Source organism: Electrona antarctica (genome assembly GCF_951216825.1).
Source record: "Electrona antarctica genome assembly, chromosome: 5".
NCBI lineage: Eukaryota > Metazoa > Chordata > Actinopteri > Myctophiformes > Myctophidae > Electrona > Electrona antarctica.
In genome coordinates this window covers 36,096,682-36,123,443 of record NC_136810.1, presented here as the reverse complement: position 1 = coordinate 36,123,443, position 26,762 = coordinate 36,096,682, and the positions used below count along the sequence as shown (strand labels likewise).

General features: G+C 41.0%; 1 protein-coding gene across 1 annotated transcript in view; it reads left to right on the top strand.

The window, feature by feature from the left end:
- The first annotated feature begins 6,032 nt into the window (after positions 1 to 6,032).
- The window catches only part of lysmd4 (LysM, putative peptidoglycan-binding, domain containing 4), a 205,027-nt gene continuing 184,297 nt past the window's right edge, over positions 6,033 to 26,762 (top strand). The window contains exons 1-3 of the mRNA XM_079502190.1: positions 6,033 to 6,155; positions 7,150 to 7,433; positions 7,795 to 7,939. Coding sequence (XP_079358316.1) covers positions 7,348 to 7,433; positions 7,795 to 7,939 — 231 coding nt within the window. The 5' untranslated portion in view covers positions 6,033 to 6,155; positions 7,150 to 7,347. The remainder of the gene's footprint in view (positions 6,156 to 7,149; positions 7,434 to 7,794; positions 7,940 to 26,762) is intronic.

The following is a 26,762-nucleotide window of genomic DNA, read 5'->3' as shown; positions in this document are numbered from 1 at the left end:
AGTCAAATCCTCAGTGTTAATTTAACCCAGAGAGTGTACGAACACGTGTGGATCCATCCTGTTGGTTCTGTTCTGTTCATACACTTTCAGGGTTGAAATAACACTGAGGATTTGTCTGTGTGTATTACCGCAACAGTTTAAAATTGATTGAAATTGTACTGCAGATTCCTGTATAGTTTAGTCAATGACAAAACAATATGTGACTTTCACACCATATCTTAGTTTACATTGTCTACATTGGTTTACACATTATCCAGTGGTTAGTTCTATGATACTGTGGAGTATGTTGAGACTCAGTAATATAAATTACCAAAGAATAACTACAATAAATTAATAATAATAATATCTCAAACTTATATAGCGCTTTTCTGAGTACCCAAAGACGCTTTACATGGGGGGGCTTTACAGAGGTAACAACAAAATAAAAACAACTTTATTAGAAAAAAGGAAAAACACTAAAAGCTAAGAACATTAAAAGACAGTGAAAAGGGTTAGCTAGGGAAGGCAATATTGAAGAGGTGGGTTGAAATATACCTAAATGTTTCTTATGATTTATTGAGACATTGATAATGCAATTAGAGCTACTACTACTCTATTGTATCAAGTACTAGCAACGACATTGCGGTAGATGATATTTTAATTAAAAAACATGTTTTGCTTATGCGTCATCATCTGAGATATTTTCATTCTTTATTATTTGGGAACTATAGAAAGGGACAAACAAAGGGTTTTCAGAGAACAGTTTTGATCAATAAACCTTTGAAATGTGTCATTTCCCTTTGAGACATCACTGCAGCAGCATAATTTTGGATAATAATAATTGATTTGATTATTCAACTATTCTTCCCATCAGAATGGCTAATATGGAAATAGTGTTGCTTAGACACGTCTGTCTTTGGATTCTTGACGGCCCCCTACCTTTACTTTGTTCTGCTTATCTGCTTTAAGAATGGAAGCTTATTGTGCACCAACAATGGAAGCCCTTTTGATGTCCATCATGGAACAAAGATGATAAGTGACATTGTGCAACAACAGTGTGGAGCTAAGTTGAACCATCAGCAGACTGGAGCGTGACTGTGTATAGACAGAAACAACATACTATGTGATTACTGAGGCCACTTCTAGGAACATTGGAAAAACTCTCTGTTTTCCAATATTGGTGACTGACTTGATGGCAGCATAAATGCAACTAACTAGAAAAGCAATAACGCCATGTATATAATTTACATTAATCCAGATCTATTTATCGAAAAGATATTACAATGATATACAATGGACTGCATGTCTCAATGCTTGAATTTGACTGGCTAATGCAGGGGGGTGGCTTTGAGTGACTGGACTTGCTGTCAACTGTCTTTTTAACATTCAATTAATGTATTAGACAGTGTTAAGTATATATCTTATAGGTTGTCAGTAAACTAAATTTCAATCACATTTTACTCAAAGAAGAGACGAACAAAGAATTGTTTTTGTATGGTTCTCTTTAGGGGGCAGACCATTGCAATGGAGTTTCTTATTAGTCAATAATAGTCATATTCATTAAACTTGTTTGTTGAAACAAATAGCTATTATATCTGATATAAACAGTGAATAAAGTACTGATCTGAAACACAGAAAAAGAGTAGTAGTAAAACAGAATATAAGTTCATAGGACACAGATGTCAAGTTTATAAAATCTTTTGTGTTACTTAACAAGGCTTTTCATGCATGTCGATATTCGAGTTCACCATAAAGATAATGAACATACATTCCATGTGTATGTTTTCTCATATACAAACAGTATTTTGCTATTAGTATGAATGGCTCCATAAATCATTTTTTATGGAGTTAACGAGTATCACAAGCTAAACATTGTATGTCTGGGGTATAATGATGACAGATCAGGATATTTTGTCCAACAAAAATACAATTTGCCCTGTGGCATCTATAAAGTCCCAGAGACTCCTCCGCAGTCCGCACACACCTTCTAAGCTCCCCAGCCTACCCGCACAACCCTCCACCCCACAACTGAACTTCCAAACGCTCCACTCAGGAAACCATCTGATTGTGCTCTTAATGAACCCAAAAATACAGCATGTGTTATTCCAGCTGTTGTGGAAGGCAGCTTCCTAAGTACATAAACACAGGGAGTACATAATTCTCTCTTCAAAGTGGTCTGATTTATTCACTATAACCCTCCATATCATAAGACACAGATTTATAATCTGTGTCACATGGGTAAAAATGTCAAAGATATGAGTGTTGAACCACAGGCAGATTAGAATCTTCATATCCCACTGAGTGGCACATCATACAGTATAGCCGTCACTGACTCCCACAGTTGGAAAAGCTAATTCTTTGAACAATCGTAGCTTTTTTTTCTTCCACTGACTAATTCCAAAAGAAGAAGAAGGGAAAAAAAAGAAAAACAATTAAAAGTCCCTTCCCCTTCCCATCCAGGCTATTCCCACGCATTTTTTGGCAGAGGACTCCTGATGATCTCCAGAGGCTTTGCTTCTTTTCCAGTCAGTGAGGAACTTGTCAGGAAAAGATCTACATTTCCCAGGGATGAGTGTGGGTGAAAGTGAGAAGGAAGCTGCAAGACAGAGCAGAACTTTGAGCGCAAGCCAAAAGGCGAGAATTTAAGGTGAAAAGAAGAGTTTATGTATTGACAGGGAGAGAGATGGGGTTAAGAATGTGGGGATTGGGGCTCAGGGTGTAGAGGATTTATTATATCCACAGTGAAAGGAAAGAAAAGGCCGAACTTAGGGAGAGAGAGAGAGAAAAAAATGGCACGTATCTGTCAGGGCTATCTTTTACTGACTTTTGTGTGCCAAAGAACCAATGGCATTAAGTAACCAAAGAGAGAAATACAGATCCTTTAATATCACTTTTGTTCTTCACACTGTGTGACCCATAGAACACAAGTGCATAGCTAATCAGTTTAACCCTGTTATACCCTCTCAGCCCTCTGCAGTTTCACATGATGCGTGGGTGACAGAAGTGCCAGGCCCACTCCGTGGCCTGCAGCCCGGGCTGGGGCAAAAGCCCCGACCCCAGAGCCACACTGACCTGGCAGGGGGACACCTCTCGTGGCATTTTGACATCAGGTTTCAGGGACAATAGACATCTTTTTAACGGCATCTTATAGACATCTCAAAGCTGTCAGTATTATTTCAGAAATGATACCATCCTTATTCTAATGAGGGTTCGTTTCTTTTGTTTTTTGATTTGGCTCCAGTTGACATTTCGTTGATGGGATGGGTCAATCCTATGACTGGTGGGTCACAAGCTGACAAAAATGTCAAAACTGCCACCCCCTCCCCACACACACACACACACCCCGACCCCAACACACACATACATGCACACACATCGATCTGCCTTCAGATTTCTCGCGCCTAGTTTGTCTAATATAAACTGAGACTAAGATTGAGACAGATGCTTTAAAGCTAAAACAAAGTACATTTTCCTCCCAAGTGTTACTGCAGAATTATCCTGGAGATCAACACAAATCATGGATACTATACTTTATTTTGGTAACATGGAGAATATACTGTACATTGTTATTCTGTAGTATCATTATAGGATCATAGAGTGAAACTTATATATTTTCACATAAGTCATTACAATAGAACATCACTATCTTTATCCTTCACATCTCACTGGATAGCAAGATCTAACGTACATTTTCCCTTCATTGTCAATGGCATTTAATGTTTGTGTTGCCACAAATTTACGTCATATTTGGCGGACATTTGACCTAATTTCTCCTTTCATTGTCAATGGCAAATATTGAGATGTGTGAGGCATGTGAAGTGAGGGGTGCGGTGCCGCGCTCTTATCATCGTACATCAACATCATCATGACGTAAAATAGACTGCCTATTTGCGCAGACACTATGACGTAGAATTCTCTACGTCTGTTTGTTTAAGACGAAGTTTGTTGGCGGTAACTATACGCTGGATGTAGGTGGTCTAGTGCCCCTCAAAAAGCTATACCTCATTGGCCGCTGCAATTCATTGGAGCGACCTATCACATGGAAGCACAGGCAAAGCACAAGTGCGGAAGGCACACAGCGCTGCCACTCAAGTGACTAAGACCCGCCCCACCTGCCTCTAATTGGCCTACCGAACGTCCGCTCTGTGACACACATGGAAGCTTCTGTGGCTTCACCCAGACGTACGCGTCAATAGGCGTCAAGAAAGCACCTAGAACAGGCGTCTCTTCTGGGTTTTTAAACAGCTGGTGGATGGTAATGACGCTTGCACGCGGCTTCAAATTGTAGTGTCGGCAAAGCGTTTCCGTTTTTTTGCTGACGCTACAAGTTGAAGCCGCGCGCGAACGTCATTTCAATCCACCAGCTGTTTAAAAACCAGGAAGAGACGCCTGGACTATAGGCATTTTCTTGCCGCCTCTTGACGCAACTATCTGGTCATACCCTAAGATGGCGCCCGAGATAGATAGATAGACAGGCCAAAGGAGGCGTCTGCCTTCTATCAGGGGCGCAGATAGCATTTTATAACGGGGGGGATATATTTGGGGGTATTTGCGCGTGCGCGGAAAATTTCATGAGTTGGGGGGGGTAATCCCCTCCACTTTTGCGCTGAGTTGGGGGGGACATCCCCTCCACTTTTGAGCAAAATTACACAGATGTGAAGGCAAAACACTGCTAACACAGACTCAGCAAAGCCAGCAATCCTTACCCGATTAAGTCTACTACAGATGGATTATTAAAATGAAATACAGATGTATTAGATTAATCATGAAGTCTATCTCAAATAGATTTTATTCAATTAAAAGGAAAAGGGAAAGTAATCTTTAAAAATGCAGTTAGCCCACTACAATTTGTTCTACAGTCTGTGCAGGGCTGTTTTTGTTGCCCTACTCACAACTATCTTCTGGTTGCCCCCCCCCCGCCTCACACACCTGCAAAATGTGGACCGTTTTTCCCTGACACCGACCCTTTTATAATGCAAGATCGCCAATGTCTACCTCCCTGGGCTATACACATACTATAGAAACCACCACGATATTAAAGTTAAACTGGTTATAATCACTGTGTGATAATAACAAAATTCGGTCTGTGACTGTGGGGTGACAGACATACAGTCTGACATACAATAGGCTACACGTGTGCACAGTTAATAAACAATGTCCTAATATGTCGGATGTCCAGAGTTCTTAAGTTAACATAGTTGGATTTGAACAGAAAGACAACGCCATAAATCACTCAAAGTGAGTGACAGACTCAACACATAGTAGCACGCATCATGCAAGGCAGCGATGCATGGATGCAAACAACATGTTTCTCCAGCTGAGATTTAGTGTCTCCATCTCTCTGGAAGAGGTTGCACATGACCTCTACGGCCACACTGAGGCACAAACACATGAAGCTTCAGCTGACACAAATCAACACCACGCTGTTTGTCCAAAACACACAATAACTCCTCTCCCACCGATGTCATGTGTTCATTTATCTTCAGCCATACAGACTCCATTTGAGACAAATCAACTAGCCTGTTTGTCCAAAACACACTATCTTCTGCTCTCCACGTTTCTACTTCGCCACTTAATTGTCCTAATGTTAGTAACAAATGTATTGTTGTAGATTGTGAGAAAGGGATGTTAGAAAGCCAAGTTGTCAGTTTACTCACAGCACAGCAGCACAGCGTCACTCCTGTCACCTGTGGGTTGAGCTGCTTAATATGCTGGTTTGTGGTGGGCCGGTCTGGGCCAAATGTCAGGGCCGAATTTTTTATCCAGTCCAGCCCTGATGGAGCTCCAACATTCAACATTGGCATTGCAGACAGGTGAAGATGCTAGCGGCCTGGGAGCTTTAAAGTAGGTTTGTTTGTTATCCTTCCCAGTCGGTCCCTACCATTGTCAATTAACTAAGGAATCATTAAATTATTGTCCGGTATCATTTTAATCATTGTGAAAATTAGGAATTGATTTATGACCGTTAGACTGACTGTTTATCAGCAGCAACAATGAGAACCAATCACCAATTTCGGCTATCATATCATAGCCAATCAACAACCTCCTGGACTCTTCTTGCGGTCAACACTACCATGCAACACTACGTTAGCATTAGCATATATAGGTAACACAGTGGAAGCAGACGATCACGTGAGAGTGCAAGCTTTGATTTGCCAACTATTTCACTTTAGGCAGTGAGTAAATAACTTAATTATGCCTAATGCATTTGCAGAAAATAACGTTTTGTGTGTGTGTGTGTGTGTGTGTGCGTGCGTGCGTGCGTGCGCACACAAAGTGTATGTGGCCTGTTTACAACTTTACATGCACTGTAAACAGAACTGATAGGTCTAACCAGGCTCACATTATAATTTACAAACAACTTAGTGTTTGAGTCATAGATATAAAACCTACTTTTTATCAGGACATGGAAAGGCAAACAGGTCGTAGTGGGATACAGACTGTGAGAGATTATGGTAGAGCCTAGGGCTATACATAATAGTAGCCTAATATAATTGGCAAATAAAGTTAGCAGAGCTATCCTAAATGTTTGCATCATCCTTTACATCATTTTAAGAATTAAGAATGCATCCATGCCAGCAGTAGAGCTACACAAAACAGATGAGGAGACGAGGTCCAATGGCTTGGTCTCCTCCAATTGTTTTGATGTACAGTGTAATAGTTGCTACAGTATGTTAAAAGTTATTAGTAGTACTCAGAATTCGGCAAGGCATAGGCACACAATAATGTTGTCCTAGACGTAGACAGATAATACATACTGTATTATGTGTCATTGTCAATGACAACATAGACTTGTATTTGGGTCCTTTAGCAAGTGAGGACAGAGGAGGCAGCTGTAATTGTAAAGAGAATGTTTAGTTTATAATGCAATTTGGCTTGTTTCATAAAAATAGAAAAAATGAAAATAAACTGTAAACAAATACACATTTATTTTGGGATAACTGTATACTTGGGTAGAGAAACATTGCTAGATGGAGAGATGAGAGAATGGGGAATATTGGTGTAATAGAGATAATAGATGGCTGTGCATATTGGTAGTACTGCATGTAGGACAATGTAAAACAATGGTGTCCCCACCAATGTTTAATGCAAACTTACACCTTTGGATGCTAGGTATGTTAAGCTCCGTCTTTATAGCATGCCTCATGGTGATTCATCATTCTTTTTCAGCTTGACAGCCAGCGTGCATGATTGGGCAGGGGAATCTCTAAGAATTGTAGGAGGTCCCAGAGTGCCAGCACCAAGAAGTTCTCCCAAAACCCACACATGGCAGAAACTGGACGAGAGCCTTTAAACACTTCCTGCTATGGAGATCAGCCACAGCAGTAGACCTTGGCATAGAGCTGACTGGCGAGGTGACATAGGCAGATGTGCCTAAGGTGCCCTCTCTTTGGGGATGCCATCCTCGCTACTCACAACACAACTGATTTCAAGTTCAACTTCGACATAACCAAGTGAGTCCCCTCCCTCCCATCCACACATGTTCCCAAATGAATTGAATAGGTGATGCAGCTCCATATTGCTTGACTGATATAATAATATTATTTCTCATACATCAATTCTTTGCTTTGAGATATGACCCCCTAGTTGATTGATAAGTGCTGGGAATGAGAGATCATTATTATTATTGCATTATGAAAAAATAATAAAAGAGACAAACTCAAGGTGGCTTTTCTGTGCAACATGTGGAATTGTAACACTATTGACAGTATTGTGAGAGGGCAAGCATTGCTATCAGGGAGTGGAACCAGACCTGTGTGCTTTGCTGAAATCTTTGAAGGTGTATACGTGTGGTTTCTCTGTTTGACTCAACAGAGACAGGGAAAACTCGAGAAGTAGCCAGATGAATCTTAATCATCTCACCTTGATGTCCATTGAGAGTGACTTACCGTGGAAAGGGGATTTTTCTGACCTGATTAAGGACTTTACTGGACAGAAGTCAAGAGGAAGACTTCTAATGGTAAGCTGGCTCCATGTTTTTCTATGTTCTGCCGCTGCCTGTTATTGTCTGTGCTTTGATGGGTATAAGCTGCTGTGATTCAGACTATTGTTCTATTGCTGTTCCATTGGGTCCAAAAGCCTGGGTAGCAATGAATCATGTTCAGTGACTCTGCTTTTTGCTATGGAATTGAAGATGCTGATGTGAATCTATGTCTGTGGTGGTGTTGTTGTTGCTGTTGAAGGTTTCAAGTTGTGACAGGATGGTTGTTGTATTGGTTCACATGATTGACTGGGTGTCAAGCAAACACCTTGGTGCGTGCGTGCGTGCGTGTTCCTCTAGGTCAGAATTGCTCTGATACTCTCCTCTCTCACAGAATTGAAGGGTAATAGTGTAAGATTTCTTCATACATAATCATTTTCTATTTTCCTTAAAACTGCTGTGGTTGCTGTACAAGCCAGAGGTTTTGAGCTATAACTTCTATGATATTTTCATATCCACTGAGGATGATGTGTATGTAGTGCATCTGTTAGCCTATAAGCCCCCACTGTGGCAGTGGTGTCCACCAGGACCAAAGGTTATATGTTTTCCCTGGCTAATCTCACAAGTGGCTAAGATATGTATGCACTTAATTTAGGAGAGAATATCTCAACTGTTTTTGGCTAATATGACCGCCACGGACAACTTGTGAACTATGACTAATTCTCTATCCGGGGAGAAATACCCGAAAATGACCACACCCTATTTAAAAGGACCGCTAGTAGAAACATGGCTCTAACTTCTAAACCGTTGGAGCTACAGATTTTCTGATGTGCTCAAAATGTTCAGAATACTCATGTAGCAACCCTCCAGGTCATCATAGTGGCCAAATCCTATATGGGCATACTGTATGGAATCTAACAATAAACTACACTACAGTTCACTACTGGGTGTCTCTTGTGTGTATCTAGGTCATAACCTGTGCATGTAAAAGCTCTTTTACATGCACATCCCATTTACATCCCTGAATGGTGAATCTCTTAGTTACACCACACTTGTGCAGTAATTCTATCATTATTGTTGCCCGCGGGGCATTCTCACATTCTAAAACAGCCAGAAAACCACATTCCAGCATTCGAGGTAGCATACCTCGTTAGTCATTAGACTCCCAATTCACACCTCCTGGGTTCGAATCCCGCTGCTGCCAATATTTTTCCAACAACCACTAGTTTTTTTGGCCGATAAGGTATAGTTTTAGACCGCGACGGAGGGGCGCCGTTTCTAACCAACTTGAGCAACGAGCGACTCAGCCCCGTTTGAGTTGTAATCCGGCACAAAATAGTAAATTATTACCCCCCCAAGCCAATGCCAACAACGAGCATTCATTTCCCACCATGAGTAACCTCGCGTCAGTGTCACCTGACTATCCACCTCGGAGGCGTGAATTCCGTTTGTGTCCGAGCATAGGCATGGTAACGCCCCGCCTGCCTGTGATTGGCCTACCGACACTGCCTGTCTTGACTGTCCTCCGAGGTGGATATGCTGTATAGTCTGATGCGAGGTTACTCCGTGGTGGGATACAAGAGAACGCTAACTTGTACGTTTTATTTTTGTAGAAGAGGCAAACTAATATTGTTTATGCCGTTTGCTTTGATGGAATAATTGATTGAACATGCACACCATAATATGATTTGATTTGGGTGTGTTTGTGTTAATTATTGTGTAATTTGTGTAAAATTGAAACATTATTGTACTATAAAAAGATCTATTTTCCCTTCATCTTTATCCATTTTAGTGTAATAGTATTAGTTTACTATAATTAGATTAATACACGATAATCAACACTAACACTTTATTTAGAACACACCCAAATCAAATCATAGTACAACATACGTGTTATTCAATCAAAGCAAACAACATTAACAATGTTAGTTTGCCTCTTCTACAAAAATAAAACTTACAAGTTAGTTACAAGGCTGCATTCTGTTGCGCGTGCCAAGCTGTCATTCTCTTGTAGCCTATTATTTATTTCTCAATCTCACCACGGAGTAACCTTGCGTCTCGGAGGACAGTCAAGACGGGCAGTGTCAGTAGACCAATCACAGGCAGGAGGGGCGTTACCATGCCTCAGCCATGCCTATGCTCGGACACAAACGGAATTCACGCACCTCGGAGGAAAGTCTGGTAACCACGGAGCAAAGCCGGGTTAGTGTCGGTAGGCCAATCAGAGGCAAGCAGGGGCGGGTCTTTATATGCAACCGGGCCGTGATTTTTAATCACGTGACATTCACTATGGGCAGAGGTACACACACTGTCATCCTAGCCTAACTCTGAGGCCTCATTCACACATACCAAACACCAATCAAGCACATTTTTGGTCGTTTTTTTTGGGCCACCACAATGCTTTTCCAATGGGAGTCACATGGTTTGACCAAAATTTTTGTTTGATGAGGGGGGAGGGGCAGAACACCACCAGCAATCAGCAATCAAACACAAATGTTTGATCAAACCATGTGACTCCCATTGGAAAAGCATTGTGGTGGCCCAAAAAAACGACCAAACATTTGCTTGATTGGTGTTTGGTACGTGTGAATGAGGCCTGAGAGTGAGAACAACAGAGAGAGAGAGAGAGAGAGAGAGAGAGAGAGTCCGCTGCAAGCCTGCAATTTGATTTGAGAACAATGGAGAGAGCTTGATTGACAGAGTTCTGTTACAATTTAAATATGTCAATTTAGGGCATGGTGCCAAGTTCTTACTTCCTCTCACAAAGGACTCGCAATATGGGTGAGGTCCAGCGGCAGCCTGAGACGTTACAGTACATTTCACTTCACAACCAATGACTTTAATTTGTCCACTTTCATGGTAGGGAAATTGGTGACCTACCAAAGTATGTGACTCCAGTGTGATGTGATATGGTTTGCTGGACAAGAACATTTTAACATAAAGTTGATGATAAGATTTGACTGACCTTTTTTTTGTGTAACTCAGTGGCCCCATGGCTTCCAAAATATTACCCTGACAGACGGGTACACAATTGAGAAATAAACAACATAGAACGAGAGGAAAAGCAAGCTATACAGACAGAGGTACAGAGCTGTATTGTGCCATCACGAATGCCCTTATTTTATAATAATGATTTTGCATTGAAAAAGCAGTGTGGCAAGTTGCCATCCTGCCATAATGGCAAGATGCCCTCCGTGTGAATATGGTCTATATAACTAGGGCCGTCACTGATCGAGACTAGCAGTCACCTAGCTCCTCCCACTGACCTGCTAAGAGTTTCATCCTGGTTCTACCTACTGTATGCTTCCCATGGGAGAAGTTGCAGCATAACCTGCAGCATAACCTGCACTGCTATCTCAGATAGGTATTAGTGCTGCACGATTCTTGCTCAAATGTGAATCTCAATTTTCCTCCACAAGAATTGAGATCACGATTCTCATACGATTCTCATTATTTTCCATGAAAATATTTATTGTCTTTAGTCTGTAGTTGCTGAACATTACTACATTCAAAATGTGGCACCTGGAGACAACTACTGTGGGTTTAAACAGACAACATCAAAGTAAAAACGTAAGAGTAACTAAAATGAATTGGACAGCCAACTAGTGCTGCATGATTCTTGCTCAAATTTAGAATTGAGATCTTTTTTCGATTAATTGTGCAGCACCTCAGTCTGGTATGCCCAGCCAGACAGCATGCAGACCTCATCTGTTTTTCAGCAAAAATAATGCTTTGACCCCAAGGATGAGACCTTTAGCATCTTCAAATATGCACCTGGAGTCCATTGGTTCAGGTTTCTTCACAGACTACAGTGAACGCTGTGTTACTTTCTGCAGGGTCCTTTTCCCCCTTAGTATCAGCTGGGTGTGATGTTGTATGTTATCCACTGGCTGACTACAACTGCTGTTCTAAATCCTTTAGACCCGTTATTGACCTTATACCATATACCAACATTGAAACGTACCTTAGTTATGTCACCATCAACAGCTAATAAGGGACCACCATTCTTACCCCGACATACATACATACAGTACATACATACATACATACATACACAGTGATGTAAATAGGGTGCGTTTTGCGTCCCAAAACGCACTTTATAGTTTTGGGCCGCACTTCAAAAACATGCATGCGTCCACGGGATGCACTACTGTACTCAGTGTACAGTAATAATAATCCACATGAGAAATAAAAATCGCGGAAAAAAAATGCGGTAAAACAAATAATCTACGGACACGATCATTTTGCATGGCCGCATGCGACCTCATCCTACGTTATAAACGATAAAATCCACGTAGGACTCGTTGTAGAACCACTAGTTTGTAAGTTAACAACAACACAGTCTGACGGGCGCCGCCATCTTGCTCAGAGTCGAGCGCTGAGCGGAGCGCAGCCTGGAGACCAGAGCCGTTTAGAGAGAGAGAGTGACGACAACATACCGTTCAGTGACTCATGAAGCTCCGTGAATAAACAGTGAACGGGGTTGTCGCAACTCTCTCATCTACACGGCGCTGCCTCCGACAGAAAGACAGGCGAACATTTTTGAGCATGACAAACAGAGTAGACCCGATTGAATGGGAAACACACATTGTGTACTGTAACAAACGCCGACACTGTTGTATGTTGTGCGTTGTGGACCGGTGCCACCACACATTAACATGCCCCCACCCACCCCCCAAAAAAAGAAGTGCCAAAGCCAACTGCAGGGCAACAAAAAATATTAGCAACCCTATTTTCTAAATCTAACATCATCATCTGCTAATGATGATGATGTGTGCTGCTGTGCACAGCCTACCTCCTCCATGACTGCTTCTACTTAATCTCCAGGTTAGTTTTGTAGCATTCATTTTTATTTTGTATGTATTGTGTAATGTGTCATGAAAACATAAAGATTTATTAACAGTTAAAACTGGCAGAATTATTATAGATTTCATATAGCCAAAATCATATGAAATATGTATGTAGTATGAATGTAGAGGTTTTTTTTTATTATAATTTATTTTGCTAGCTTTAGTTATAATAATAATTTCTTCTTCGTTTTCTACATGAATATAACCACATTATAACCATATAAGATGAAATGGGAGTTAAATGCTGCAATTTGTAAAAATGGCAAAATATGACTCTTAAACGTCGCTGAAGTGGGACTCATCAAATGTCCCTGGGACTCATCTAAAAGACCACCCCTGCATCCCGGGACTCATTACATTGAAAACCTATTTACATCACTGCATACATACATACATACATACATACATACCCAGCCGATCACCAAACCTTAGTTACGTCATCAAGAATGATGGGTCCCTGATTGGCTGACGGACAACACCGACATACCCAGCCGATCGCAGTACGCACTCTGCTTGCGCAATTATGGCTCTGAGTAGTAATGCCACGAGAGGAACTTTACAGAGGTTTACAGAGCTTTAAAGTGTTTCTAAGCATCCTTGCTGAACAGGTTGTCCTGGAATGACTATGTGCTGATTCTATTTAAATCCCTACAGAGAATACATCTTTTTCAATTGGATATAAAAGTAAAACAGTGAGACCTTATTGCAATTAAGTCCTTATTTCCATTCTGGAACCACTTTATTCATAAGCTATTGTTTTACATGGTATTGGTCTTATGTCTTTACTTGGTTACAGGCCACCAAAGAGCAGTGCATGTCAGTTTGTCTTTATTAAGCAACAAGCAGGTTTAATCAATGGTAGGGAAACTGTATGCTTTCTTCTCTCTAATGTGCCATTAAGGTCCATTCAGAGTGACTGAACAGTTGTCACAGAAAGTGGAGAAGCACAAAGTAATCAATGGTAGTTAAGAACTGTAATTTATCACCTTGCCACAACCACGGGATTGCGAAATAAGGCCCCCTGCTTATAGGATACAATGCTGGGGAAAGCTTAGGTGATACGCTGGCCGATGCGTACAAGGGTCAGGGCACAATTACTCTTCATCCACTGCTCCTCATCACCACTGGCAGTGGCACAGTTCAATTGCTGCATTATCTAAGCATATCAATAGCTTGGAATTAAAAGTAATTGATTTTTTTGTACACGTTTTTTTTCTTCCTTTGGTCAAAAGAAGACGGTGCTGATACAATGAACTGATGCCACGGACTCTATAAAGACTATATCCAAAATGTGGAGGGAGTTGTGTGTCCTAATAGCTATAGGCTATAGGAGTACTGTCAATATAATTGTGTAGAAAACTCTAAACTCTTATTGCTTGCATTAGCCTTTCAATCTTATATTGAAGAAGCTTGAAAATAAGTAACGCTTTAGGATAAGTAAGCTGATTAGGTAGGATTAGATTAATACTTTATTTTTTAATTTATTTTTATCTTTTTCCCATGTTGTATGTCTTGTATGTTACCTGTATGTACTATGGACTTCTGTCTGAAATAAAGATTTTATATATATATATATATATATTGCAGCTGATAGCAAGAGCAAGGCAAAGGATTTAAGTTTGTTTTGTGAAGCATTCTGATAAAATAGTGGCTCTATAATAAAACCTCTGAACATGATTTGTGTGCAGCATAATGTTGAAATTACATAACAAAGGTCAATTCATGAGGGTTAGATAATAGATGTAATTTTAGATTGAATAAACCCTGGCTCCAACTTTCCTGCTTGCGCATTATTCTCCACCCTCATAATTTTGCCTATGAAGTAAGTTGAGTGCACTTTGATGTGTGGAGTACTTTCTCCATCAACAACACGACCAGGCTAGACCTACGTGGCTGGGAAAATGACCCAATAGACATAAATAAAGATGCTAGCAATTGCACATAAATCACACCATGCATGAACACCCAGAATGACCATTGGGGGAAAGGGTTGAAAGGGCCAAAAAAAAGAATAAGAAAAATTTCAATTTCAAGAGTATTATTATTTTCATTAATCATCGCACTGCCATCAACCTATCCTTATGCCTTAGCTAGAGATCTATTATACGCTCCATTTAGCCTCAGCCATATTACCTCATATGTTTTCCTGGCTGACCAAATAAGACTTAAGAGATAAAACAATTTACTGTTCATTATGAGCCATGTCACCAGAATCAATCTATTAACCTGCGTTAACTGGGATGGCTGGTAAGATCTCATGACTGTATTGAAGTAAAGAAAATGGATATTTATGTTTTGTATGTCTGCGGTCGTAAAATGACTGGGCATTTAATTTGCCCCCAGCACCTCGGTGGATGGCTTTATTTTCCTGGTGGCCGAGGCGCCCTCCTCGCCTTTAAGCAGCCTCTGACCTGTGAAAGATTCTAACAAATTAGCTTCTATTGTGGAGCCAAAGGTGCCATCAATGAGGGGACGCTCCACTGCGCCTAAAGTATGATGGGAGAGGCAAGCGACAGAGCAGAGAGCCTTGACATGATTGAATTAACCCTTTGTAGGAAATGTGCTGATAAGGACGGTGGTGGGAGATGGGTTAAGGGGTTATACTGCTTTCCCTCTCTGAAGGAACAGGTGCCACACCTGAGGTTTTTACTGTTTAACCGTTTCCGTTCATAGGACGTCGCCACACGTCCTAGGGGTCCCAATCGACGCGTACATCCGACGTCCTCACGCGTCCTAGCGCTAATCCAGGGCGCTCTCCGTGGTGTTTAACGGATCGATATACTGGCGCTTCATTTCTGCTCCTCATCCGTCTCTCCCGCAAAATATGAACGCTTTTTGGATCATATATCGTATAAATTAAAACGATCGCAATGTAAGCTAGCTATGTAAAGTAAACTTTTTTTTAGTGGATTGTTTCCGGGTCGTGGGTTTCCGAGTAAAAGCGGCCATGTCTTTCCGGCACCCCAGAGCTCCTATTTTGAAGGACTTCCGGCACTGATTGTGTTAAAGTAACACATTCTGGAATTGGATAGACCATATTCACACAGGTGACTAGGGATAGTGGTCCTCCAATTAACGTCAGGTGACGTTCTGGACATTTTGAGGCAGATTTACAGTATAACTGGTTACAACTTAGTATGAAGCCGTATTCCCTTACAACTTGCTGTAAATATATTTGATAAATTCTGATGAGAACTCATTAAAATTATGTTTATTATTGTACACACAATGAGCTCTGTCAGACGAGACCTCAAGGCATGTCAGTGTTCTTTATTCCCATTATCTCCATCTCCAGAGCATATGCATCTCTCAGGACAGGTGCCCTGGGGGGATTTGTGCCTCAGGTGTCTAATAATGAGTGCAGATACTTTGTTTGAACATTATATTAATCTGATGATGAAATGGCATTGAAGAGTTTCAGATGAGGCACATTATGTCCGCAGTATCTCGTAAAATGGCTAAAAGGGCTTTATTCTTTGCTTTAACCCTGGCATTTTTGTCATGTAATAGGTGAAAATGGTCTGCATGCTCACAACGCACCACAATGTGATGCGATGTAGATCCGTCTTTTATGGAAATTCTGGGGGAAATAGAGACGTTTTGTGGTTAAGGGGTGTCTCTACATAAAGAAAAACATTAAGAACGCTGGTTACAAAGTGGTTCAAAAGGTTTGAAAGATCATTCTTAATGATCTTAATGTAACGCCATCTTCCTAGGGACGTTAGCATCCATAATGAGATCCATGATGAGTAATTTGTGTGAGTACATACATTATGTATACTGTATATTTTTACAGCACTAAAATTAAGCCTGAAACACACTCTCTCAAAGCCAGAAACCATTAATAGGCTACCTGAAACCCTGGTTCCCCTTCAAGATAAAACATCTGGAGAGAATTCAAAGAATGAAATAGGACAGATAGAATATTTTCTCGTGCACCGGTACTGTACATTTTATGCTTCAGAGCTGACCATGTTACAGCATAACAAAACCTGTCTGAGAGAATGTGGGAATAACATGTAAATTAAACTATAAACTGGAATAGGCTTTAAATGCATAGTCCTTTTGGAGTAAATAAATAAAAACCCTGATAGGATCCATTCGCAGTGTTGGAACATTATGTTTAGACTGTATAATAACTATAACCAATATGTTTTTTCCAGGGACTTTCTGTCTAGAACAGACAGACATTATCATATTTTTAATCAGGCTTTAGCACCTGTGACACTTGCCATCATGGAAAGAGAGGAAGACATAAATGAATATGTGTTTGGATAGAAAATGAAGTTCATATAGGTCACCGGCCTGATCTGAGAGGTAACAGCAGCTGAAATCTGCTTATTTGTTTTGAAGACGGGAGGACTGATTTCACGAGGGCTTGGAAAGGTCAACTTGACATGAAAGATAAATTCATCTTCATCGGCATGAGTGGTGATGCCAGTTGTCAAAGGCATCCATGTTTACTGGTTTATACTAACTAGGTGATATCACACCTAGACCTGTCATCTAATGTTACACACTGTTGGAGGCCAGTTGTATTGTTTTTATTTTAATAAACACAATATTTTGCAGATAGTGTAGATAGTGGTTATAATAAAATGTCTGTGAACGAGAATTTATTTCTGAATATAAATCAAAAGTGTGCCCTCTTTGGTATGGAAACTCATTCCTAGTGCGTGTCCAGCTGATGATTAAGCTATCACAATGGGTAAACACCATTTAAAATGAAAATGGCGGTTGACTCTAGCCCTGAATGCCATTTGGTTTACCCAAGGAAATGTATGTACCTTGTGCCCTTAGCCACAGCCATACAAAGGGAAAAAAATAAATAAAGGGAAGAAAAGATCCCATACCACAGCATTGCCTTTAGGGGACTAAGAGTGTGGAGAGGACAATGGGGTCAAAGCAACTTGATTTGTATCTTGTGTCCTGTGGGACAGGAGAATACACCAGTCCAATGCAAGTTACCTGCCCTGTGGCTACCCCTTTGCTCCTGAACAATAAGCTGGGATACTACTAGATGTTTACCCCAGAGGAAAGGGAAGGGGAGGGAATAAAATGGTGTGCGAGTATGTCCATATCAGACAGAGGGAGATTAATATGAGGTGTATATAAGCAAATTGCATTTGGAGGGACACACTACTATTTCATTGTCATATGCTACAGACTGTATACTGTATCTACTATGTACCTTATAATTCCCAATTAACCACTTAAAACCTATCCTCTGTTGACCGGGGTCCCCCAGGGATCTGTACTTAGCCCCCTCCTTTTGCCCCTCTACACCAAACCTCTTTGCTGAAAATGGCGAATCTACAAGCGTTGTCTCACAGATGGTTTGCTGATTATTATCGCGTGCCCAGAAATGGGGATGTTGGGGTTCATTGAAAAACCCTTATATTTATTTTGGACAAAGCATACAATCTACATTCAATCATCAGATCAACACCCCCCACCACCATACTTCTGGCCCATTTCTCAAAGCCCAAGTTTCCAAATTAGACTGAGATACAGACATGAACCTGGATGTGTCCAACATAAATAATGTAACCCATTGTCAAGATAAATAATCATAAATATTGGACATTATATAGATATTGTTGAAAGATGGGTTTATTGCTCAGCAAAGCATAGCATAGCATAGCTATTGAGCAAAAAATAAAATAAACATCATAGCATCATGCAACCTTCTTGAGGAATGCAATATTGTTTTTGCGTAGTATACTGTAACTGTACCGTCTTTGGCCAGAGCAGATGCTGGCATCATCTGGACACTTTGCACAGTGAGAAGTAATGACCTCAACCCAGTAGGGTCTTCTGTCACCTGGTCCATCAACCGTCAAATCTCTACCCACTTTTCTTTTCTTTTTTTTCAATTTACGTTTTATTGAATTTTAATCAAACATACATGAAAACGAAATGACTGACAATTGACAATACATACAACCGAAAACAAAACAAGACAATATACGTACAATACACACAAGGGGAGATGTCTGCCTCTCTTCTCTATTGATGATCATTCATAATACATAAGTACCTCAAACAGGTGCATATACAGGTTAAACAGGTTCTCTACCCACTTTTCATCAGTGTTAATTATTTACACTGTGTTCTAACTGTACTGGGCGCCCCTCTTGTACTCCCCGGAGGTGATCGTCACTAAAAGTCACGAAACCTAACTCCCTAAATAAGAACAATCATAGTCTTCAACAAAACAGGCCTTTCAATAGTCTTCAACAAAACATTACACCATGCTGTATTTATGGGTGTAGTGGAATGAGTGGATTATAATAAACATGGCAGCAGACGAGGGGGATTATATAACTAAGGTAGTAGGGTACGTTTGGTTACATCTGTAGTCTTGTATAGCCAACAACCAGACATAACCAGTTCAACAATCTACGTCTCGAAGCATACACTCTCAGAGTAAAAAATTGGCAAATACAGAACAGTCTAAAAAGTACCTGCTGGTATGGTTGGTCAGCCGTTGGACCGTCCATCCCTTTACTTCCAAACAAGTTGATGTCTGTACCTCGAAAACTACTGGTTGGTTTGCCATGGAAATTGCTGTGCACCGTCATGCTCCCTAGAGGGTTGCCCAATTTCTGTTATTAAATTACCTTTCCTGTAGCGCCACCATTAGGCCAAGGAGTCCATCCAATTTGCACACAAATGATTTCCAATCCAATGGGCGGTTTGCCATTAAACTTCCTGGGTAGGATCAAGGACTGTCTAAAGAGGACGAGACGCGAAGACCGTACGGGCGACACCATGTTGCTCCATGGTGCTCCATGGAAGGAAAGAAACATGCGCAATGGGCTATATGCAGCCAACACTTCAGCTTCCTTGGTCTCAACTGCGCATGTTTCTTTCCTTCCATGGAGCACCATGGAGCAACATGGCGTCGCCCGTACGGTCTTCGCATCTCGTCCTCTTTAGACAGTCCTTGGGTAGGATGAACCCTATTTGTGTGACCCCATTTCCTTCCCCCAACACTACTCTCATGCCAAAAGGTCAGTTTTTCACCTACTATATCCCTTCATACAGGCAGATTGCAGGATGAACACTACTGGTTGTGGTGACCCCATGTCCTTTCCTCAAGCACCACACTTTGGCCAAAATGTCTGGTTGCATCCATCTCTTACCGTATTTATGGAATTTTACTTTTATTCTTCTGAAAAATATATGAAGCAAACACATAGCACACCTGACCATACATGTATTTATTCTTCTTAATCCAAAATCAAGCCAGAAGTTGTTAAATCTGTTTGTAAACACAAGGCAGCAAAGCTAGGGCAGGCTTGGAGAGGAAATAGTCCACATTAGGACTCCTTGTGGGATGTCCTCTGAAATATGCATCCACACATTTTATCCTTCCTGTTTCAGGAACATTAGCAGGTACAGTAATCACATGCTGTTTAGCAAGATATTGGCCATCTCCCAACTGCACCCCCCACTCCCGACACAACATCCCACATCCTAATACTGTGATGGGCAATACATTTATTGGACACCCCTGTTGTGGAACAAGGGAGTAATTAACAGCACAGACGGCCAACTTGGTGCTATCACATTGTAAGCCTTGGTCGCCTAAGTATGGGGTCGCTTTTCATTTTAATTAAAATTCTCTGCGTAAATATCCTCAAAAATGGGACAAAAAGGTCACTGTCATTACAAAGTATACACCCTGCAAAGGTCCACACCTAGCCATCTTGTTCCTGTAATTGAGCCTCTTTCTTTTTTTACTTTTACTTAAACCACATTTACAGAAATGACCTAAGGGAGTGTTTTTTAAGGAGTGGGAACTTGGGAAGATAACATACGGTACTCATGCTGCACCTGAAAGCTGCCCAGCGCAACCATTCTCTTATTATTGGTCACTGTGAAGCTCTACTGGGGCAATGGATGATTAAGTGTCTTGCTCAAGGACACTTCAGCAGTATTCAGCGAAGTCATGGGTGGTGACTTAAATACTCTTTCCATTTTTACTGATTTTTTACTTAGGAATGGAAAATTATAGAGTTTGGCTGTTTCCACTCCTAATAGACCTTAGCCACTTAAGCCCTACCCTTCCATAAATTCTACATACTGTATATATGTGTGCGTGCGTAGGTTTGAGAGTGTGTGTGTATTTGTCCTTCATAGTTCGCACATCTTGGGAACCACACAAACAATCGACTTCAAACTCTGGAGTTCGGGGCCGATGTAAAGACGGTGTAAAGACTGCACTGGGTACGAGTACCCTGACAACAAGTACAACGGGTATTGCATAATCTTGTGGTTAAGGCATACAATTCCAACTTGCATCGTTCCCGACTTGTATTGTTCCCGAGTAGGCTGGAGTTGGTGCTCATAACATGTCACTTGGCAACATGTTACAAGTGAAGCTTGTAGATTTTCTTTTTTATTGAAAACCTTTGCCCAAAATATGGACACCAGGGTTAATATAGTTAAAGGGATAGTTCAAGTTCACCCAATAAATCCTTTTATTTGTATTGTTTCTTACCCTGTGATGTCTTACATATGAGGCAAGTTTTGGTTTGTTTGTTTTCAATCTATTGGACCATCCATTGTACTTTGTATATCTCTAACATTCATTCAATGGACTTCACACTTGGTGGGTGTAGCCTACTGCTGAGTGTTGTCAATTGGATGTTCTGAATCGGTACGCTTTCCGAACGGTGGCCAGACCCCGTATTGGCATTGTACTACGTGTGTATGCGTTGCATATCTCAATATATCTAGACTTCACGTTTTGTTCCAACCAGTTACGCACTTCAAAGAGGCACAAGCATTAGTGCTGGGAGCCAATATCAGCCTACTTTGAACGGCCACACACTGAACAGGCACTGCACAATACTGTATATGTGTAAATTCCAGGAATGTGTACAATATGTAGGCCCAAGTCTGTCTCTCCTTTGCATTTCATATGAACATTTGGAATGTGTATTGCTGAGGACCCAAGAAAGTGCCATGTTGAGTGCTGAATGGCAGCCATGTCCCAAATGGGCACTGCACAAGTAATCAGAAAGAGCAACAAACTAATGCTGAAGTTTCACTTTCTCGTCACAGAGGGGACATGGTTGAGAAGGGCCCTTAGGCAAAAATATAATGAAGCTTCATAATAAATCACAAAACAAGCAATGATTAAAATATCAGCTTTCAGTGAAAACAGACTCTTATTGTACTTCACAACATAATGTGTTTATGATTACTCAGTGAATTGCATGTGCAATAATTTTACTATAACAACCTACTATCACCGTCCTTTTTCATTTTTCCTCTCCTGTTTCATTCACGGTCACATATTAAATCTCTATATGCACTTTAATATTGAAAGTAATTGAATCAATCAAGTCAAATTGAATTGCAGCCAGATTACTTGTTACCATGTTATCTCTCACATTACTAATTAAAAGAAAAATCATAAATGCGCTATACAGTGGGACATAGTGGTATCTTGAATATTTACAAATTTACTGGTGCAATCCATTATTCTCTTTGAATGGCTATGCAAGCCAACTCCTGCTCCAACTTCAAGTGGTCATTCCACAGCTAATTCATTTATATTTTTTGCTGGGGTTTGTAGAGAAGTAAATTACTGGGGCCTGTAACCAATGGTGGACCTACCTATTTTTGTGTTTAATTGGCCATGTTGTCTCTGGAGTTAATTGGCTCTCTGAGTCCAGGTAGTTACTAAATGTTTGGCGGCATTAGAACCTCAGCACTTTTCCATTAATGGTGCGTGAAATGAAATGTTTGATACTGCAAATAAAATCAGTGATATTCAAGGATGTTATGGTTGGTAATGTGTTGAAACTGCCATTTAATGGGTCCTGGAAGATTGGGGTAGTGTCAGCCGGAACCGCCTGGGCCCTCTCCTGACACTGCTAGTTGCCTCTCCATTCCCTTAACGACTGTCTACACTGATTACACAGACCCCCAAAAGCTTAAAGCTGGAGAAACATGCTCTATTAGTAGTCCAATTAGAGTCATTAGCATATTCTACTTCATTCTGATCCAATGATTATGCTGCACAAAATATAAAGCTATATGGAGGAACACTAGAGTTGATAACAATGACTTCGTAATAAGATATAATAATACGACGCTCCCACCAACCCACCCTGCTATTTACAAAGTGTTATTTTACCAAGCATACAGAATGCTCTTTTGAAAATCTGTCACTAAACAAAACAGATGTTTTGTCCATTAATGTGCAAAGTTATGTTTTATTGGGTGTAGCTTGACTGCTAGTGTGTGTACTGTACGTGTGTGTACATGTGTTTAACAGAGTTCCATTTGTGGGTACTGGGCCTTTAATAATGATGATGTGCTCAGCACTATGTTATTATGTTATGTGGTCTACTACAGTGCATGCAGTATATATGTTTAAAACCTGGCACCACCAACTCAAAAAGCATGGTTGTGTGTAAACACAATCTTTCTGAGGGCTGAGGCAAACTGTAATTCTGTGCTGGCCATGCATAGTGATGTATCAGTCACAGTCACTGGCCGGTTTTCCCAAAGTGGTTTCAGCTCGCAGGTTGCGTAAGAGCCTGCTAAGGTACTGCGTAGAGCTTATAAGATTTCAGCCCAAAGTTTTTGTATTTAAAGTTATGATAAAAGTCCCACTCCCCACACACAGTGACATGCAGTAGCTGTTGTGCTCGACAGACATGACAGATAGACTGAGAAGTGGGGATTCATATAAATGGTCCATTGTGTGACCTGCTAATACTGTAGGTGGCAAAGCCTACTGTCAGATGTCCTGAAGTGGTCCAAATCAGCGCTGTAGCCTAGGTTTTTTCAGACGGTATACCATAATTATTCCCTGTGCGACATCACATGCACACGTATAGGCTATATGATATTTTAGGTTGGGGGAGCAGCTCTGTTAACCCTTGCATTGCTGTGCAGGGGTTGACACTAAGATCTCAGACACACTTGCCCATCAGGCAAGTACAGGTCATGTTCTACTTGCGCATGGGTCATGTCCACTTGCCCGAAAAGTAAATTGCGATAGGTACAATTATAATTACCGTTCATTTAACACTTACATAAATTCTGGGGCTTTGTGATATGGACATACCTCAATATTTATGCCAAATATCTCAACAGCTATAAATTCCACGGACATCTTGTGTTGTTTTATAGCGAACTAAAGACAGATGCTTTTCCCCACTCAAACACCTGAAATCAAACTCGTATTATTTACTTGCGGGCAGTCGGTCATCTGGGTTTTGGGTCTCGCGAACATCATACCCCTCACTCGGGTGACCCAGCCGGGGTGATCAAGTCCCGACTTACGTCCCAGTAGCTACCCTCGTACCCAGTATCAGACCCACTAGGGAAAGACCAGGGCCACACAATCCGTTGGAACCACTCCGGCACTACTATGCCGGGACTGTCTGAGAGGTACAATTCTGGCATGTGGAGGGACTAGGCTCTGTGGGTTGCCTCCTGTCCGGGCCCCTCCTACGTCTCACCAGGTCCACGCCTGCTCTCACCAGGAGTACAGCGAGGACCTGTGCGTTGCACCAGACTCCCAGCACCAGACACTTCATTCAGGAGTGGTGGATTCTTGAGCCGCAATGGTTCTGCAGGCTCCACCTGGGCAACGGTAGCATTGCAGGCTCCACTTGCGGCTCGAATGGCCCTCCTACAGGCCTCATCGAAGGTTTTTGGGCTTCCTCCTCATGGAGGATGCAGGCTGGTAGCCTGGCTAATAAGCCAGACCGAATCAGCCGTTGGCAAAAAAAAATTGCCTGCCGGCGGATTACGGTCTGGAGAGGCTCAATTGTACGCCCATTTCCTACACCAGAGAACTGGTGTGGCCAATCGGGACACGGTATGCAATATGGGCGGGCTTTGGTACATTGACGTTCAATGCTTGAGACCTTTGACTGACAGTAGCTCTAACCAATTGCGTCAAAGAGAAAATGTTTGAACCCGCCCCCCGGGAAACAAGATCCATACACAGCATCTCCAGACTCAAATACCACACGACAGTGTGATTTGAGTCTGGCTTATTAGCCAGGCTAGCAGGCTGGGGCACTAACCCATACTGCTCCTGGGGTGCCGTCTACATTCTGGCTGTCACCCGTCTCCGGTGGACACCAGACTATACCTGGTTGTCACATAGTCTATTCCTATGAGTACACTACTATAGTACACTGTATATACAGTAAGTATAGGCTACTGCAATGGTTCCCAACCTTTACAGTCCGCGTGAACCCCAAAATAATCATATTTGAACTGGGGACCCCCACCCTATCCCTGACAGGCACTTGGAATTGTAGGAGTTACATTATGTTTTCCACAGATAAATATAGTGAAAATAGATGATCTATAGCTGATTGTAGATCAGCTATTTTAATTTTTTCATTTTTTTTGCCTCTTTCTTATATTATTTGACAATTAATTATTTGGTCAATGTTTGACCAGTTTTTATGGCATAGTTTGTTGATTACTTTAGATAATAGATTTAGGGACTCCCAAGAAAACATGTGTGGACCCCCCTGGGGGTCCCGACCTACCACTGGGCTACTGTACAGAAAGTGAGTATTTTTTGTAGATTAAAATACCTAACATTCTGGTCTATGGGTTAACATTCGATACGTTTTATAAATCAAATAAATTCATGTATTTTGTCATGGCAGTATTGAATTTGATGGTGTGCATACTTAGTCAGTGCTCAGCTGACAGTCTTCTTCATAGAACACTTCCCCATAAACCTCTCAGTCATTACTGTTTAAATTGTATTTTCGTCACGAAAAAGCATAATCTATCGATTCATCTTTGAACAAATCTCCAATAATTATAGAGATTTAGTCTGACTGCTCTGGCAATGGGCACTCAGTAATGCATCCAGCTGCGTGATGGCAGTGACTTCTTATTGACATGACAAATTTGACATTGATAAATGGTTAAAACAAAGCAGGGCTGTTTGGCGAAGAAGGATGACTGATAGATTTTAATAAGCGGAGCAGTGAGTGTGTGCCAGTATCAGGTCAGGATGGAAACAGGCCTTCAATGTACCTTCGCAAAGGTCATGTGTCTATTCCTTAAAAACAAAGCTAACCGTCATTTCCAGCAGGCAGCCTTTTGCAGAGTACTTGTACATGTTCCCTTTAATGAATGAATTTGTGTAAGAAAATTAAAAAAGATTATACCATAATAAGATCCAAAACCCAATATATTTGGGATCGGGACGGAATTTGACTACAACCTCACAATTGTGAGCTCAGCTTGTATCTGCTATTTCCGGTGTGCGGCATCATCGTACGGTGGAGTATAAATTAAGCATGGTTGTTTGTTGGGATGTTCTTTTTACCTTACACTAATCAATCCAATCAGAATCATGTGATGTAGGTCCACCGCTTACATGCTACAAGTCTATGCTCGGTGGCTGTTGTCATGGAAATGAATGCACACCGTAAGATGTATCACTTATGAATTTGATTTACTGTATGAACCAGTTGTAATCATATTTATTATTGTGTCAAGACATTGATGCCAATCACCCACAGACAAACGATAAATTAGTCTACATTCTACATCTTTACACCAAACCCTTGCATCTAAAAATCATGCTGTCACAGAATCCAGATGCTTTTAAGTATCCTCTGTGGAAGAAGATAAACTAGGAAAGAAAAAGTGCTGTATAGATGATAAATCTTTTTCCACCATGTTTGGTATGCACCACTAATGTTTACAATACAATCCTGAGTGTTAATTTACCTGAGGGTGTAGGGCAAATGGATCTGAAAGGGTATTTTTCGACACCTAGGATTTTACAGTGTTCCAATAGCCTTGACCGTAAAATAATTTCCTAGATACAGTGTAAGATTCCATTTGGCTATCTCAAAGAAGAAAATAAACCTACTCATGTGTTGTGGCTATACAGTAATTATACAATCATTTTAACTATAGGGCAAACTGGTCTCTTTCATTTAATTAATGATTAATTAAACTAGCTTACATCAGATGTACTCAGCTATGAACTC